A 17135-nucleotide genomic window follows, 5' to 3' on the forward strand; every position below is an offset into this window, starting at 1 on the left:
ACAACGTTCTTTAAACTCTTGAACTGTGATGCTGCAGAAGACTCTTGAGAGTCCTGCAAGGAGCAAGCCAGTTGTGTTCCAGTGGCTAAGATTCCGTGCTCCCAATGCAGGGGTCCCAGGTTCAATCTCTGGTCAAGGAACTAGAGCCCACATGCCACACTAAGAGTTCACAGGCAGCAACCAAAGAGCCCCCACGCCGCAACTAAAAAAGTCTCGCATACCTGTGGTATGCTAAGATCAGGCACAGCCACATAAATAAAAATTTAAAAGAAAAAAAATCCTGAAGGAAATCAATCCTGAATATTCACTGGAAGGACTGATGTTGAAGCTGAAGCTCCAATACTTTGGCCATGTGATTCAAATATCCGACTCACTGGAAAAGACCCTCATGCTGGGAAAGACGGAGGGCAGGAGGAGAAGGGGGTGACCGAGGATGAGATGGTTGGATGGCATCACCAGTTCAATGAATATGAACTTGGGCAAACTCCAGAAGATAGTGAGGGACAGGGAGGCCTGGTGTGCTGCAGTCCATGCAGTTGCAAAGAACAGACACAACTGAGCAACTGAATGACAAGATACACGCCAAAAAAAAAAATCCTTGTGATCGATCGTAGGAAATTATTTTTAATGATCAACTGACACTTCAATTAGGGCCTTCTTCAGTTCTGTTGAAGGCAAAAGCTGGAAACTATTAGTGCTACAAAGGTGTGGCTACCAAATAATTAGGGATATTCACTTTTTCAGCTTGTCTCTGGTGTTCCTTTTCCATCATAAGGCAATGCAAAATAATACAGGAAGATCAGGGTTGAGTGGGCAATTTGCCTCTTTCAGTGAAGGGAAAGAAGGGTGATTGGGCAAAGGGAGGTGGGAAAGGAAAACCAGCTTGAGAGGAAAGATCTCCAGCAGCTCAGTTTTGGAAAACAAATGTGTGTGGAAGTTGAAAGCCTGCCTTAAGTGCTTACATGTGCTGAGCTTAGTAGCTCAGTTGAGTCCAACTCTTTCCGACCCCATGGACTGCAGCCCACCAGGCTCCTCTATCCATGGGGATTCTCCAGGCAAGAATACTGGAGTGGGTTTCCATGCCCTCCTCCAGGGGATCTTCCCAACCCAGGGATTGAACTCAGGTATCCCGCATTGGAGGTGGGTTCTTTACCAACTGAGCAACCGGGGAAGCCCTATGTGATTACATATCCCTTGGAAATTCAGTGTATACCTCTAGGGCTAAGCACACCCCAGTTTGAAGGTCACTGGGCTAGCTAGACCTGAAAGCATTAGTGTTTTCTTTGAAGTAGTTACATTCCAATCCTGGGATGTACCCTCAATCTTGAAGATACCCTAATCACAGCTTTGGGATGGTATGTTTCTTCTGTAAAAACAGATCTCATGATTGATATTGATTCTCTCTGCTGTAGTTTTAAAGTGTGGTATTTTCTGACCTTGACATTACCACCAGATTCTGGGAAAAGGGAGTTACCTTATTTGGAATGTAAGACTCCTAAGAGTTGCTGCCTGCAGTGGTGTAGAAAGTCCCGCTTTAGGTTATTTGCTTATGGCACTGTATTTTATGGCCTTGGCATCTTTCTGCTTTCCATATTTCCTTACCTGACCCTTCTGAAGGTAATTGGTTTGCACTTATGAATTTACGAAAGAGGTGGATTAGTGCGGAATGTATGGCTACCGAACAGAGCCTAGTTATTTAATCAGCCTAGAAGATCTATGAACCAAACAGTATTTGTAAACTAAATATTTGGGATGGATCTTCTACAAAATCAGTAATCCGTAGTTTTCAATAAAAATAAATGTCAACCTCCTACCCCATTGTTCTCATCCTTTGCAGCCTAAAAATTCATATTGTAAAAAGAACCTATTTTTTTTTATAACTCACATACACAAAAGAGGCATTTTACTTTTTACTTCTCTCTGAGATTAGAGTGAACTAACTCCTATCTGTGATTAACCAGAATAAAGACACTGCAACCACAAAGGGTTAGCTACCATTAAATCTGGGCTTCCCAGTTGGCACAGTGATATACAATCTACAAGCCAATGCAGGAGACACAAGAGACTTGAGTTCCATGGAGGATCCTCTGGAGAAGGAAATAGCAAGCCATGCCTGGAAAATCCCATTGGGAGAGGAGCTTAGCAGCTACAGTCCACGGGGTCGCAAAGGGTCAGACACAACTGAGCACCACCAACCATCATCATTAAATTTAGACTTTAGATTAAAAGCATAACTTCACAGATAAAGTAGTTTTGCATATGTTTTAATGATCTTGTAGCTTAAATTGAAATTACTATTCACTAGTTTTAATTTTTTTTAATTTCCAATCTGTCTACAACTGCATATTTTATGGAAATGCCTTACATTGTGTAACATACAAATATTACCAACACTTAAACCCTACCATATTTCTGTTCTACCAGCTTATTCAGTAAAAAATCTGTTTTAGTCTTTTGTTGAAAACTCAAGGTTGTAAGTACCTAGTGCCTGCCAGTCTGCGCACTGATATATTACTGATTCATTTGACAAATCCTTCCTGATTGTCTGCTATGTCAGAGTCACTGCTTTTTGATGCTGAACATACAATATTGAGCAAACCCAGAAATGGTCCTTGCTCACATGGAGCTATCAGTTTATTGGAGGAGTATGTGATAATCAAATAATTATACACATTTAAAAGCTGCGATTTTGACAACATAGTATTTCCCTGGTGACTCAGACAGTAAAGAATCTGCTTGCAATGCAGGAGATCCAGGTTTGATCCTTAGGTTGGGAAGATCCCCTGCAGAAGGAAATGGCAACCCACTCCAGTATTTTTGCCTGGAAAATTCCATGGACAGAGGAAGGAGCCTGGTGGGCTACAGTCCATGGGGTTACAAAGAGTCAGACACAACTAAGCGACTAACACTTTAAAAACTGCAGTTGTGACAAATGCTGTGAAAGAGATGTAACAGTGCTGGGAGAACGTGCAACAGGATATCGGAATGTTGGGAAGTGTGGGTAGTCAGGGAAAGCTGCCCTGAGGAAGTGATGTAAGAATGAATGTGGGTTGATGAGAAGAAGGGAAGGGAGAGTGTTTATAGAGGGAACAGTGCAAAGGCCAGACAGGGATCAAAGCGAACCTGAAGGACAGGAGGAGTCTAGCTTTTGGAAGAGAGAGTTAGAGGAAGTAGTTGAGGCTGGAGAAGTGGAAGGCAGCCAGACCTTGCTGGGCTCTGCAGCCCTCTCACGTGTTTTGATACGTAGACCAACAGAAAATAATTAAAACCTTTGTAGGGTTTTAATGTTGGTGGAGTGATAAAATCAGATTGGCATTTTAAAAAGATTACTGACCTCACAGTAAGAAGGGATTAGAGGGCAGGGCTAGAAAGTTTGGTGAGATAGAGGCTTCACTGAATGTATATGCATGTAAACACAAGCTTTTCAAAAATAAATCATGTTCTAAAGGGATCTGGAATTTTTGAAGGAAAGAATCACTGTTTTTTTTTTTTTTTAAATCTTTCAACTCTTTGTGTTTATTTTTTGGAGGCAGGGTAAAATTGGTTCACAGATAAATGAAGAGAAAGAAGAAAGAACAATATTTTCCAGAAGTCCTGGGGGAAAACATATCATCAGAGGTAACTGTTAGCTTTATTTTTCCGATTATATACTCAACATAAATTATACTTTCAGTATATAAGACAGAATGGAGAGTTCATCCTTTTAATCACTTTTCATACCTATAGTCACATACAAACTTACATGTACTCAGGAGCATGGCTTAATAAAGACTAGGTAGGTGTTCAGTAGCTATTAATTGTACCAATTAATCACTCCTATTATATTTGTTAATATACTTATTGCTTTTTCACTCAATAAGACGACTTGGGTTATATAATACCACATCAACCTTTTTAATGGCTGGTCAATAATTCATTATAGGCATGTGTCATAACGTATGTAAATAACCCCACACTGATGGAAGCTCAAGTGTTTTAGGTTTATAATCCTTGTGATTCAATGAACATCCTTGCACAGACATTCTAATACTTGCCAAGGATAAGTCCCTAGAACTGAAGTTGCTGGGTAAAAAGATATATACACATTTTACATTTTGATATATGCAGCCAATGCATATATCACTTTTCTCTGACACCTCGCCAATTCTGCACATCTTCTCATAAGTTTACTAGCCACTTGTATTTCTTCTTACATGATTTTCGAGTAAATGTCCTTTGCACATTCTTTTAATCTTCTACTAGGTATGTTTATCTTGTTGACTTATGACAACCCTTTGGAGATAGTGATATTAAGCCTTTGTCATATATAGCCTGATCTCTTTTTCCTAGTTTGCTTTAAAAAAAAAAAATCTTTATTATGGTTTTGGAAAACAAAGGTTTTTACAATTTATATAGTCAGTTCTGACAATCTTTTCCTTTAAGGTTTCTGGCCTTTGTATTCTGCTTAGAATTAAGTCTTTCACTCCCCAATATTACAGAAATACCTCCCCCTAATAACATTTTCTTTTGGTACTTTATTTATAGTTTTGCTAGTACAGGACTTTATAAAATGTTGATTCCCTTTGCCAGAAATTCTTTCAGAATTTATCCTAGAGAAATAAGATGCAAAGCTTTAGTTTCAAGGGTATTCACTAGAGTTGTTTATAACTGCAAAAAACCCGAAAACTGTAAACAATGAAATGTTCAACAATGGAAGACTGGTTATATCAATTATGGTATAGGTATCCCATTAAAATACAAAAAAAATTAATCATATTAAAACATATTAAAAACTAAAAGCAAAAAGAGGCCAAGTCCAACTCATAAACATCAAAATTTTCTTTTGGCTATGCACAAAAAAAGGAAGACTGTGTTTACATAATAACCTTTTTCTAGTATTTGAACAATAAACATATTTAAATTTTAGTACAGCTTCCCATTATGCTGCTGCTGCTGCTAAGTCGCTTTAGTCTTGTCCGACTCCGTGCGACCCCATAGACGGCAGCCCACTAGGCTCCTCTGTCCCTGGGATTCTCCAGGCAAGAATACTGGAGTGGGTTTCTATTTCCTTCTCCATCCAATTATGCAGATACATTGTTAAGTGTACCATTTGTATTTTAGTAGCTAAAGGTGCTTTAGACTAGAGGGTATTACCCTTATATTCAACTTAGATATGCCTCAGCCAGTAACTTTAAGCAAGTCAATTAACCTTTTTGTTTCCTTATCTGTTGAATGAGAATAATAATACCTACCCTGATTTAACTCATAAGGAAGTTCTGTAAATTGTAATTCACTGTAAGCCACATAGAAAATGGTGCTAATGTTATTTATATTGAACTACTATTATCATTGCTTTTGCTTAAGTTTATTAAGGTATGATTGATACATGAAAAGCAGTACATATTTAACATATACAACTTCATGAGTCTGGAGATAAGCATATACTTGTGAAACCATTACCACTATCTGTGCCATAAACATTTTCATCATCTCCCAAAGTTGCCTACCGTCCATTCTGTTTATTGTTTTTGTTGTGATTTGTTCAGTTGCCCAGTTGTGTCCAACTCTTTGTGACCCCATGGACTGCAGCACGCCAGACCTTCCTGTCCCTCACCATCTCCCAGAGCTTGCCCAAGTTCATTTTTGTGATAAGGACACTTAAAAATCTATCCTCTTCTGAGTGTACAATACAGGCTAACTATAGCCATTATACCATACAGTAATCTCTAAGACTATTCATCTTGTATAACTGAAATTGTAACCTTTGACTAATGTCTCTCATTTCCCTCTCCTCCTGGCCTGTGGCACCATTCCACCTTCTGCTTCTGTGAGTTTCACTAGATTCCTCATCTGGATTTCACTGTATTTTTCCCTTCATGTCTGGCTTATTTCACTTAACACAACGTCCGCAAGGCCCACCGATGTTGTTGCAAATGGCTGGACTTCCTTCTTTTTAAGGGCTGAATAATATTCCATTGTGTGTCATATGATGATTGTTGCTTTCAATGTAAATGCAATGGAAACAGTAGCTCAATATCTTCAAAAAGAACATTTTTTTAGTTATCTAAGGGAAAGAAGAATAAACAAAAGGAGAAGTGGCCTACTAAAACAGATTGTGGGGGAAGATAATCATCCAATAAATATTTACTAATTGCCTACTTGGAGCTGGTTTGGGGTTGGGGTAGGGGAGAGTAAGAGTGAATAATACATAGTCTCTATTCTCAGCGACTTTATTCTGGTGGATGATACACGTCAGTGCCACATACAGAATCACAGCATATTGTCCCTAGAACCTAAAGAGGCAAAGGGCTGTGGAGGCAAAAATGCCTCTTGAAGGCAATAAAGAATAGCCAAGTTTGGTCATCATAGATCAGCTGAACCAGGTAGAGGAGTTTAGCCTCATCAAGGAGTTACAGGGGAAGAGTTATCAAGGTAACCTGCAGCAGTTCTACACAGCCTAAAGTGAAATTAGGGGACACATTGGCTGGGGATGCCCCATTCTGGAGGGGTTCCCCTGGTAAGCATAAGGGGGAATCCCCTTAAATATGGTAGAACCCCAACAGCAAATATAGGGGCTAGAGGAGAGAACAGATCCCTGCCTGCCAGTGGGAGACTGGAAGGGGTGGGGGAATTCTTAAAAACTCCGTTTACAGAACAGGAGATCCCCTTCTGTTACTTAAAGTTCCCTTGCTCAGGGTATTCTGAAACATCTGTGGATTACTATCCTCTTGAACTTTCTTTCTGATCCGATCTTCCTTCAGGGTTAAGAAGAAGACAACTGAATATATATTTATACATATATAACGATAAAAATATACACACACTCATACATCATACACTCACACTGTTTGGCTGTGAGGAGGTCAGTGGCCCTAGTATTTAAGTCATTTATTTGAATCAAGTGTTGTTCATCCCTAATCAGTGCACACTTAACCAAATCTCCAGACAGAAGATGACGTGAATTTTCCAAAACAGAAGGTAAGCTACATGTCTGAGAAAAATAAACTTTGGACACAACTAAAAACTTAATTTTTGACAATTCTGATGCTACCAGAATCAGCCAAAAAAAAAACCAAACAAACAAACCTAGCATACTAGCACAAATATATATTGCCTGTTATGTACTAGGCAAATAAGATGAAAAAACAACAACAAAGATACGAGTTTAACAGTTTGGGAATGGAAAAAAATCTTTAAAGCCGAAAAAAAAATTCTTAAGAACACTTACTTCCCATCACCTTAACCCTGGATAAGCAATTAACTTCAGTAACTCTTCCCTCTTTTTCTGGAGAAGGGAGTGAGAGTTAAAACTGAATAAATACTGTATTTATTTGCAAAGTGCCTGGAATTTTAAAAAATGCATTAAGGACAAAGCACAGCATTATTATAACATTCTTCCATATAGTACATAATACATATAGCCAACTGGGCAGAACCCTCTCATTTCTCCAACATACAAATTAGGTCATCAGAGATTCCACTGTCCTAAGTTTTCCAACAACTAAAACGAAGCAGGACAATTTTTTTTTTTAATCCACAAACTGTACCAATCTAAGGACTTATATTGCAGTTTCAGGCTGTTTATCATTGGTGGCCAGGTGACAACATGGATATGTAGCAATCTGATCATTACTAACTAAATAATTAAAAGCCAAAATCTCTTTGTGGCAGGTTAGTACTATCATTCTTTACATTAAAATTACATTTCATCTATAAGGTAGAACTAACATTTTTTGTTTGACATACAACACAGTTCATTTATTACAGATACTAAAATTACAGTGAATTAAGTAAAAGTTGATATGAATAAATCTATACAATATACAAACTACACAATATATGGATATGGCTGTGCATGGGTTTAGTCTATTCAAAAATCTTAAGGCAAATAGTATTTTATAATATGTCTGGGATAATCTGTTTTTTTAATCTTGAAAAAAATACCATATTCAAAGTTTTAAATACTGTTTATTTTAAAAATAGAAATTACTGAAGAGAACAGAATCATTAAACTAGAGAGCCTAAATATTGTAACACGTTGTAACACATACTCTTTATTAAATCATATAACGTTCCATTAACATATAACGTAAAAGATTAAAGCCTCTAACACATGATAATCTATAACCGTAGAGTTGTGTGTTTTTCCCATTTTTCCCCATGCACATCCTGACATACATTAATGTAAAAAGTAACATGTCCTTTTTTTCCCTCCTCAATAATTATCTTGAACGTATTTTGAATGTTTGTGATTAACCTTTTAATACTGTTTTATTTAGTCCTCTTAATATATTTATTAAAACAGTAAAAAGCTCCTCCATAGTTTGAGAATATCTTTCTTTAATCTGAAATGTTTGAATAAAAATGATTTAAGATTTGTTTCACATTACTTTTAACTTGTTTTTAAAAGTTTATTTCAGGTTTCAAAGAGTAAAATGAATCTCAACACTTTAGAATTTGCTAAATTTAGCACATTAAAAAATACTTTAAAATACGAGTATAAGGGCTCCAAATTGGAAAATCTTTTTCTGAACAAGTTGACTACGATTATTATTGTAAGAGTTTCATTTCCAGCTCCATCTGTTTTTCTAATCACTCTAAATTCCATGTGCAGTGTCAACAGTTAAAAAAAAAAAAAAGAACAACCCAAAGTCTTAAAAATCAATCCTTGTCTTAACACACACGCTCTTCGGAGTCGCACGCAGCGTCTGTGTGAGCCGACTCCTCCCCACTCTTGGGGAAAACCCTGCCTAATATTTATAACGTTATGACATACTGTAATACTCACAAGGTGGTTGTAGAAGTATAAACACGACTGGAGCTATCTGATTGGCTGCTGGTGATGTAACACCCATGTCAATACTTCCCACTGAACGCACGTGTTCGACCTTTTATTTAAATTTCCATTTCATCACAGCAATAAGACACTCGGGGCGGTGCATTTTCTGTGAAATGATTATCGCCCAGAGCTGCTGCATCGAATACACAATGCAGCAGACGAGGAGGTGCCCCCGGTTGTAACCTCCTCGCCCGAAAGGTACAGCCTGGTCCAGTCTTTGTGAAGGAACAAAAATAAGTTCACTTCCTCGGGCACCGTTACCCCCCGCCCCCACCCACCCCACCTCAGCAAATGACAAGGCTGGAGAGCAGCTCCCACCGTACAGTTATTTCTCAAAGTCCCAGGTGAACTCGTGGCGAGGGAAGGAAAATGTGCGTCCCGGGCGCGGGTAGGTGCGTGCGGGCAGCGGGGAGGCGGCCAGACCTGACACTCGCCAGCTGTTTGTCCTCCGCGGAGCCCGGCCCCGGCTGCACACGCCCGCCCCCTCCCCGAGACCCCCCAGCCCGCCGCCCGGCCTTTTGTCCCCCGCCCCTCGGCCGACTTCCTTCCCCCGCGGCCGCACCCCCGCCCCCAGGCCGGAGGCGCGGCCCGGCCCCTTTCCCGGTCCCCAGGCGCCCCCACCCCACCCCAGCCCAGCCCCAAGCCCAGCCCCCTCCCCCCGCCCGGCCCCCACCCTTTCCCCCTCCAGCGGTTACTGCTACCCCGGTGCATTGTGGGCGCACGGTCCGTTGTTCATTTGCCATTCGACCTCCGCCAGGGCCTGGTCGGACGGAAACGCTCCGCCGGCTTTATTGTCGGTTCGTTATGTGGCGGAGCCCGGCAGTTTAACGTGCCTCTCGCCCTCAGCGCTTCGGAAGCCGGCAGCCGCGTCGGGACCCCTCGGCGCGCCGGAGGAAGGATATCTTGTTTGGAGGGTCGGTGTGTGCGCGCGGCTTTAAAGAGGGGGCAGCGGAGGGTCTCCCCGCACTCCGCCTCTCAACTTCGAAGGCCCCACGCGCGCCGGCTCGCTGCTCACCTCTCCGCCGCCCGCCCCCCCCTTCTCCGCGCGGGACGCTGCCCGGAGCGCCGCGGGGCGGGGGTGGAGGACGAGGAGGCGGCGGCCCGGCGGGCGGCGGCGGCGGCGGCGGCGGACGCGTGAGGCAGCCCCGGGGAGCGAGCGCGAGCCGGGCGGGAGGGCGAGGCCGAGCCCCGCGAGACCGGAACGCCCGCGGTGGGGGCGGGAGCGAAGCGGAGGGGGAGCGGCGGGGAGCGCGCGGGACGCGGCCCGAGGCCGGGCGCGAGCCGGGGCACCGGGCGGCGGCGGCGGCGCGCGCCATGTCGTTCAGTGAAATGAACCGCAGGACGCTGGCGTTCCGAGGAGGCGGGTTGGTCACCGCCAGCGGCGGCGGCGGCTCCGCGAACAATAACGTTGGCGGGGAGGCCTCGGCTTGGCCCCAGCAGCCCCAGCCAAGACAGCCCCCGCCGCCAGCGCCGCAGCCGCTCAATGGGCGGGGGGCCGACGAGGAAGTGGAATTGGAGGGCCTGGAGCCCCAAGACCTGGAGGCCTCCGCCGGGGCTGCCGCCGCCGCCGAGGAAACCAAGGAGTTGCTGCTCCCCCAAGACGCGGGCGGCCCCACCTCGCTGGGCGGCGGTGGCGCCGGGGGCCCCCTGCTAGCGGAAAGGAACCGTCGGACTCTGGCCTTTCGAGGCGGCGGCGGCGGGGGGCTCGGCAACAATGGCAGTAGCCGCGGCCGCCCCGAGACCTCGGCGTGGCCCCTGAGGCATTTCAATGGGCGAGGGCCGGCGGCCGTGGAGCTGGAGCTGGACGCGCTGGAGGGGAAGGAGTTGATGCCGGACGGCGCGTCCCTGAGCGACAGCACCGAGGACGAAGAGGAGGGGGCGAGCCTGGGCGACGGCAGCGGGGCGGAAGGAGGCAGCTGCAGCAGCAGCAGGCGGTCGGGCGGCGATGGCGGGGACGAAGCGGAGGGCAGCGGTGTGGGAGCTGGAGAAGGAGAGACTGTCCAGCACTTCCCGCTCGCGCGGCCCAAGTCCCTAATGCAGAAGCTCCACTGCTCTTTCCAGACCTCCTGGCTCAAAGATTTTCCCTGGCTGCGCTATTCCAAGGATACTGGCCTTATGTCTTGCGGCTGGTGCCAAAAGCCCCCCGAGGACGGAGGAAGCGGGGATCTGCCCCCAGTGGGGCACGACGAGCTTTCGCGAGGGACCCGCAACTACAAGAAAACCCTCCTTCTGAGGCACCACGTCTCTACCGAGCACAAACTCCACGAAGCCAACGCCCAGGTACGATATATGTTGCTCCTGCTTTTTCAGATCTTTGGGGGAAAGGTTTATCAGCTAAAACTCACTCTACTGGGTGAAGACATCTTTCCTGTTAGGAGAGAGGTGTAGGGAATTTAGGCGTGGGGGGTTCGAAAGCCTGGGAATAAGTTTTCAAAAGTTAACCGGGGGAGTTGGGGGGAGGGGGAGGAATGACAATTTTCTAATCATAGCACTGAATTTGATTTAATTTTTTTCATGACTCAGATTTCTTTGCCCGTCAGATTGAATCAGAAGGAAAGTTTAATAAGCGAGGTTGAAGGTTTTAACCCTGTAAGGTTGGCTTTGTGGTTAGAATGTTATTAGCTGTGATTTTAGAAAAGCTGCTTTAATGTTGGTAGTCTTTTAGCGTGCTGTTGGAAGTCAAATCTGGTAGCTCTTTGAAGAATGAATTAAACTCTTTCCTTAACCTTTGACGCTACCCCTTTTAGGAGAACATGCAACCGAGAAAATTCTTTTTATCATGTCAGGATAATGTGAAATATGAGAGAGTAGTATGTAAATGTAGAGGAAGCTATTTGTATAAGACTTAGTGAATGATTATACTAAATTCATCTCCTTAAACTTTTTGTTGAACTTCTCTTTCCAAAGGTATGCTTTTGGTAAATTGTGGTAGTTTTTACTTGCTTCCTTCTCCAGATTTCTATGCTGAGATTTTCTGTAATCCCCTTTTTCAAAAAGTTTTCATTTAAATGTAGTTTACTTTAAACTTAGGATATTTGAAATGTTGACTGTAAAGTTACTTCTACCAACTAGTTGGTTCGAACTGGTAGAGAATGTATTTACCAAAATCATAAGTTCTTAGTTATTAAACAGGTAAATGGTACTTCTTAAATCTTGTCTTAGTATTTCTGGATTAAAGATAATAGTCTTATCATTTTGATAATCTCTTTCCAAGCCAAGCAGATGTTAATCAGTCCTCCTAAGACAACCTGTGGTTGTAGATGGAATTCATTCTTTTGTATCGGTAGCCAGGCATTGATTTCAGAAAGTCACCTTTCAGATACTAGTCCCTTTGTGTGTTGGAGTGATCTTGCTGTTTAGAACACTTTTAGTGGAGTTAATTAGGCACTGTCTAATAACCCTGTAGCCCAGAAATTTCTCAGAAGTTGAGACTTTAACATTAAGGCATAGGGTTGTTTTTCTCAGGGGGGTAATGGCAACAGTTTTTTTTCACAACTTTTAGTTGCCTAAGCCCTACAAGGAAGGTCATTTAAAGATGTAAGGCCCGGAAAGGTTAAGTAAATTGTCCCAAGTCTTACAGTTTTTGGTTATAAATGAGACTAGCCTTTATAAAGAATGTTGCAATGGAGGAAGGAAAAAAAGGTTTTGGAATAAAATCTAGGTTCACATCTCAGCTTTCTGCAGTTACTAGCTTTGTGACCAAACACAGATGTCCCTTATTTTGGCAAGTAATTATTCTGTTCCCATTTTACAGAAGAGGAGTCTAGAGGCTTCGAGGCGTTATATATTCCTGAAGTTAAGTAGTATGATGAAGTGGAGGGCTTGTGAAAATGAAAGTATGTTTTTCTAAGTGATGAGTTGGTTGTGATGAGTTGGTTATTTAGAAAAATCTAAAAGGACAATCAAACTGAATTTTCTTAATTCAGTGGATCAGTTACTCTTCAGTGTAGTCTGTGTAGGCAGATCTGAATGGGTGTGCAAATTATTACAATTAGCTGCTTAGTGAACCTGAAATCAGAGGAACGGGGAATTAGTTGGATAACCTTATGATAGACTTAGCATGGTGTATTCCTCTCCCCTCGGCATATATCTGGATTAGGGAATTCATCCCTAGGTAAAACCTTTTCTAAACTTAATCCCTGAATTATCCCTCCCTTACCCTTTGCCCCCTTGAAACTCCCTTTTTACAATATAATCTGCAGACCAACTACTTTCTCTTAGGACATTATATCATTAGACTGAGAATAATACAATTTAGTCAGTCATTCTGTTTGTCTAAGGCTATTTATTGGTTCCCTTGATTGGATTTTGAATGTTTCCACTCTGAACTGATCCTAATCATTTCTATTTACATTCTAAGCTTAGTTTGGGGTATTACCTTGTAATTGACCCCAGGTACCACCTATAGGATCTTTTTGTCTTGTTAATACATGAGTGACAGGTTCAAGAACTTAGTTATTTCTTCCTATGCGCAGTTAATTATTTTTTTTCATTGCCCTGCAGCTTTTGATTACCTGCAGGAGGCAGTATAACACAGTCTGTAAGAGCATTCTTGAGCTTTAAAGTAGGGGAACCTGAGTCCTAATCCTCTTTCTTGACAGGCAAATGAGTTAACTTCCAGTTTCTTCATGCATGCAAAGTGTATATGCCAGCACCTAGTCACTTAGTAAATGATAACCATTATTTATTATCACCATTACTTATTTTCTTTGGAAATAGCTAATTCTGTAGGGTGGGGGGAACTGGCACTTCATGTCTCAGTGTTACCAGTTTTCTCAGTTTGCAAGCCACTTGCATGGAATCATGGAATCTCATGGAATCACTCTTGATTCTAGAGAACAAACCAGTTTTTTTCATGCTTTTAGAGACTTTGGCCATTCAGGTTCTTTGAACATTCTCATTGCACATGCAGTTTTTCTCATCTTCATGAAGAGTATCTTGCATGAGCTTTCTCCTGCCTTAAAATTACTGAAATAGTTTTGTAGTTCCTCAGGCAAGAATTAAGTTTGAAGTTGGGACACAGTTCACTCCCTTTATCCCCCCTCTCCACTTTTTTTCTTTAATTTTAATGAGTCTGTTTTCATGGGGAGTTTAGCCAAATCTTAGTATGTGAATAAGGGTTACTTTACTTTTTATTATGATTTCTGTAAAGGGAAAGATCATGGTGGTGGCCAAGAGACTGTGGCATATTCTTTTTTTTTTTGCAGGGGAGGGGGAGGTGGGGGGCCTGCCTTGCTACTTGTGGGCGGGATCCCTGACTAGGAATGGAACCTGTGTCCCCAGCAGTGGAAGTAACCACTGGACTGCCAGGGAATTCCCAGGGGCCCATTCTTAAAACCTTTGATATTCTGTTATTTTGATGTTGATTGTTAAGGATTGCTCATGCAAGAAGTCTGCAGATGCTCTCAGAATCTGTTCTGCAGCATTCTATTTCTGAAAGATCCTTGTATTTTATAAGGATGTAAGGGACAACATATAGTTTCTATTTTGAGTAACAACTGACTATATATATCTTGAGAGTCTGGTTCAGTGATTAGCTTATATAAGATTTGACCATTTGGCCCAGAGGACTTTAAAATTGCTTTAATAACACTGATTACCACTGTATCTTGGTTCAGATCACTTTCTACCCAGTTGGGAAATTTTCATCGCCTAAATCACACATTCTGTCAACTCTTTCCAGTTTAGTAAGCCTAAAACATGTGTTCAAGTATGTTAACTGTTATAAACTTAAGTTAACCTTTCCAGAAAGTAAATACTTAATTTAGATCAGTGATCTGATTAAAATTACTAATTGGAATATGTTGGTGAGCAGCAAAAGCAAAGGTGAGACAGAGCTACCAGCCTTCTTTGCATTTGGCAAAAATTAAATTTTTTAAAGGATTTTGGAAGAAAGACTGAAAGCCTCTCACTGGGAAAGATTAATAGATATTACAGACAACCACAGAGCCTACGATCCATTAAATAACCGATTTGTGTAATGTTTATATAGGTTCTAGCAGTCATTTGTTGTATTTTTAAAAGCGGATTCCTTTTCCAATGTGTTTTTGACTATACTTTATGATGTGCCTAGGGACTTCTTTCTCCCTCTTAAAATATACCTATTAGGTAGATTCCAAGGCACTGAAGATAAACCTATGTAAATAAGACATTTTTCTGACCTCAAGAAACTTGTACTCTAGTAAGGAGAGAGAGACATTGCAGTAAAATGATAGCTACCGTGTTAGAAATATATTCAAGTTACGGTTAAGATACTAAAGGAAGTCGTCATCCTATTTGTGAAGGGTGGGAGAAGCTTGTAGAATTGGATCCTAACTTGTGTTAAATGACTAAGTGTTGAAGAGGGGAGGGCATTCTAGGCATTGCAGTTGGTAACAGCTTGAGCATAATGGAAATTGATGCCTTGATGTGTCTGAGAAGTAGATGATTTAATTCAGCAGGATGAAAAATAAAGTTTGAGTGGGTAGACTGCAGGTTATGGATGATCCTTTCATGTTGAAATGATTGTATTTTTTCTGTTGGGCAAACCATTTAGCAGCTTAAGCAGGGGAGAACCACGATGAAATGTGTGTAAGTTGATGTGTAGAAGCACCTGTTGGTATGTATGTGGTTTTTGAGGAGAGCTGGTAATAGAGCATATTTTTGGCACATAAAATTGGCTGGAAGTTGTAATCACCTGAAGACATCTACCCCAGACCTATAGATTTACAATTTCTGGGGATAGTATTAATACTTAAATTGCAAGAGAAAATGTCATCACTCAAGGAGATCAGAGAAGAGATACTGATTTCAAAGGAGATATTCCTTTCTTTATCTACTGACATACATAATTTGTCAGTGCTACTAGTATGCATTTATTTGGCATCATGCTTACTGTGGCCTTGTTTGTCCTCATACTAGAAATGGAGTTTGAGTTTTAGAATTTGGGTTTGTAAATGGACATTGATATTTTTATTCTTTTAATATACCGTTCCAGTGGGTTGCTGCAGCAAAAGATTTTTATGTTTTTAATGCTTTCATTTTATACTTTGTGTTTGAATATCTTTTTTTCCTATTAATCCATTTATCAAAAGGAGACTGGACTTCTGGGTAGGGACTTAAGTACTTGATTTTTTTTTTAATCCAGTAACAGTTTCTAATCATCTGTGTATTGACCTCAGATAGCTAACTTCAGCTGAATTTCTCTCTCCCCCGTCCCTCTCAGAAGAGTGGGGAGACTGGGTAGTGTGATCTTGGGTTCTCTACAGTAGCTGGTGTTATCCAGTTCTCCCAGCTGGAATGCTGTGAACACCCTATGATCTCCCTCCACACCTCTGCCTTGAAATCTAAGTAATCACTCAAGTTTGGGTTTTACTTTAGGAATTTCCCCCGCTCTGCCTCACTTCCCCTCCCCCCATCACTGTTACCTGTCTTACCTAGTTAAGGTCCTTATTTGTTGTAGGTATGCTGCACACCTAACAGTGGCTTGCCCTGGTCACAGTATTTCCAGTGTCATCCCCTGGTAATTACCCTCCACTTAGCTACCACAGTCATCTCTTTATCAGTTAATTCAGTCAGATCATTCTAAAGCTCTGTAGGCACCTATACCGGTGGTCCTTAATCTTGTGCAGGATTCAGAGCTCTCTAATCTGGTACAAGTTATAGACACTTGGCTCCAAAAACATTAAGAGCTTATTTGCATTTCTTGGGCTTTTTTGGATCACCTTGAAGTTCTGCATAAATCTAGAATTGTGAGGATGTATACATCCTTGGTTCTCTTTCTCATGCTGTCTCATTTGCTTAGACTCTTCATCCTCTCCTTCCACTCTTGCATCCTTCAAGTCTCTGCTCAGGTATTTGTTTCAAAAAAAGATCTCACCCAAACCCCCCCAAAAACTGGATTAGGTGCACCACCTGTCTGCTCTCTTAAAGCTCTTCAGTATCTTAAGAATCTTGCTCAGTATTAAACTTTAGGCAGGGAACTAAATCATTTTGGGTTCCCAGTGTAGAACCTGTCTGATACAGGCATTCACGTAATGCTTATTAAATAAGTGAGTAAAGTCAAGATTTTTCAAGCTTTTAGCAGCTTTTTCTCTGATTAAAATATTTACTCTTGGCCTCTCTGGAAATAAATTTGAAGATAACCAAATGTATGCTTCTATATTTTCTTAATTTTGGAAGAGTTAATTAAGGTCTCTAAAAATAATTTTACTTATGGGCATCTCCACAGATAAAAATAACAGGAGACTTCATATTTATAGAATCTTTGGGGTAGCACTTTTTTTTTTAAATCTGAATGTCTGTTTCCTTAGTCTCCTTGTTTATCTAGTTTAAACCA

At 41.7% G+C, this 17135-nt stretch overlaps 1 protein-coding gene across 1 annotated transcript in view; it reads left to right on the forward strand.

The window, feature by feature from the left end:
* Positions 1-10013: 10013 nt before the first annotated feature.
* ZBTB10 (zinc finger and BTB domain containing 10) overlaps positions 10014-17135 on the forward strand; it is a 29080-nt gene continuing 21958 nt past the window's right edge. Inside the window, exon 1 of the mRNA XM_069601083.1 lies at positions 10014-11098. Within this exon, the coding sequence (XP_069457184.1) occupies positions 10133-11098 (966 nt within the window). The 5' untranslated portion in view covers positions 10014-10132. The remainder of the gene's footprint in view (positions 11099-17135) is intronic.

The sequence above is a fragment of the Ovis canadensis genome, chromosome 9, assembly GCF_042477335.2.
Source record: "Ovis canadensis isolate MfBH-ARS-UI-01 breed Bighorn chromosome 9, ARS-UI_OviCan_v2, whole genome shotgun sequence".
NCBI classification, from domain to species: Eukaryota; Metazoa; Chordata; class Mammalia; order Artiodactyla; family Bovidae; genus Ovis; species Ovis canadensis.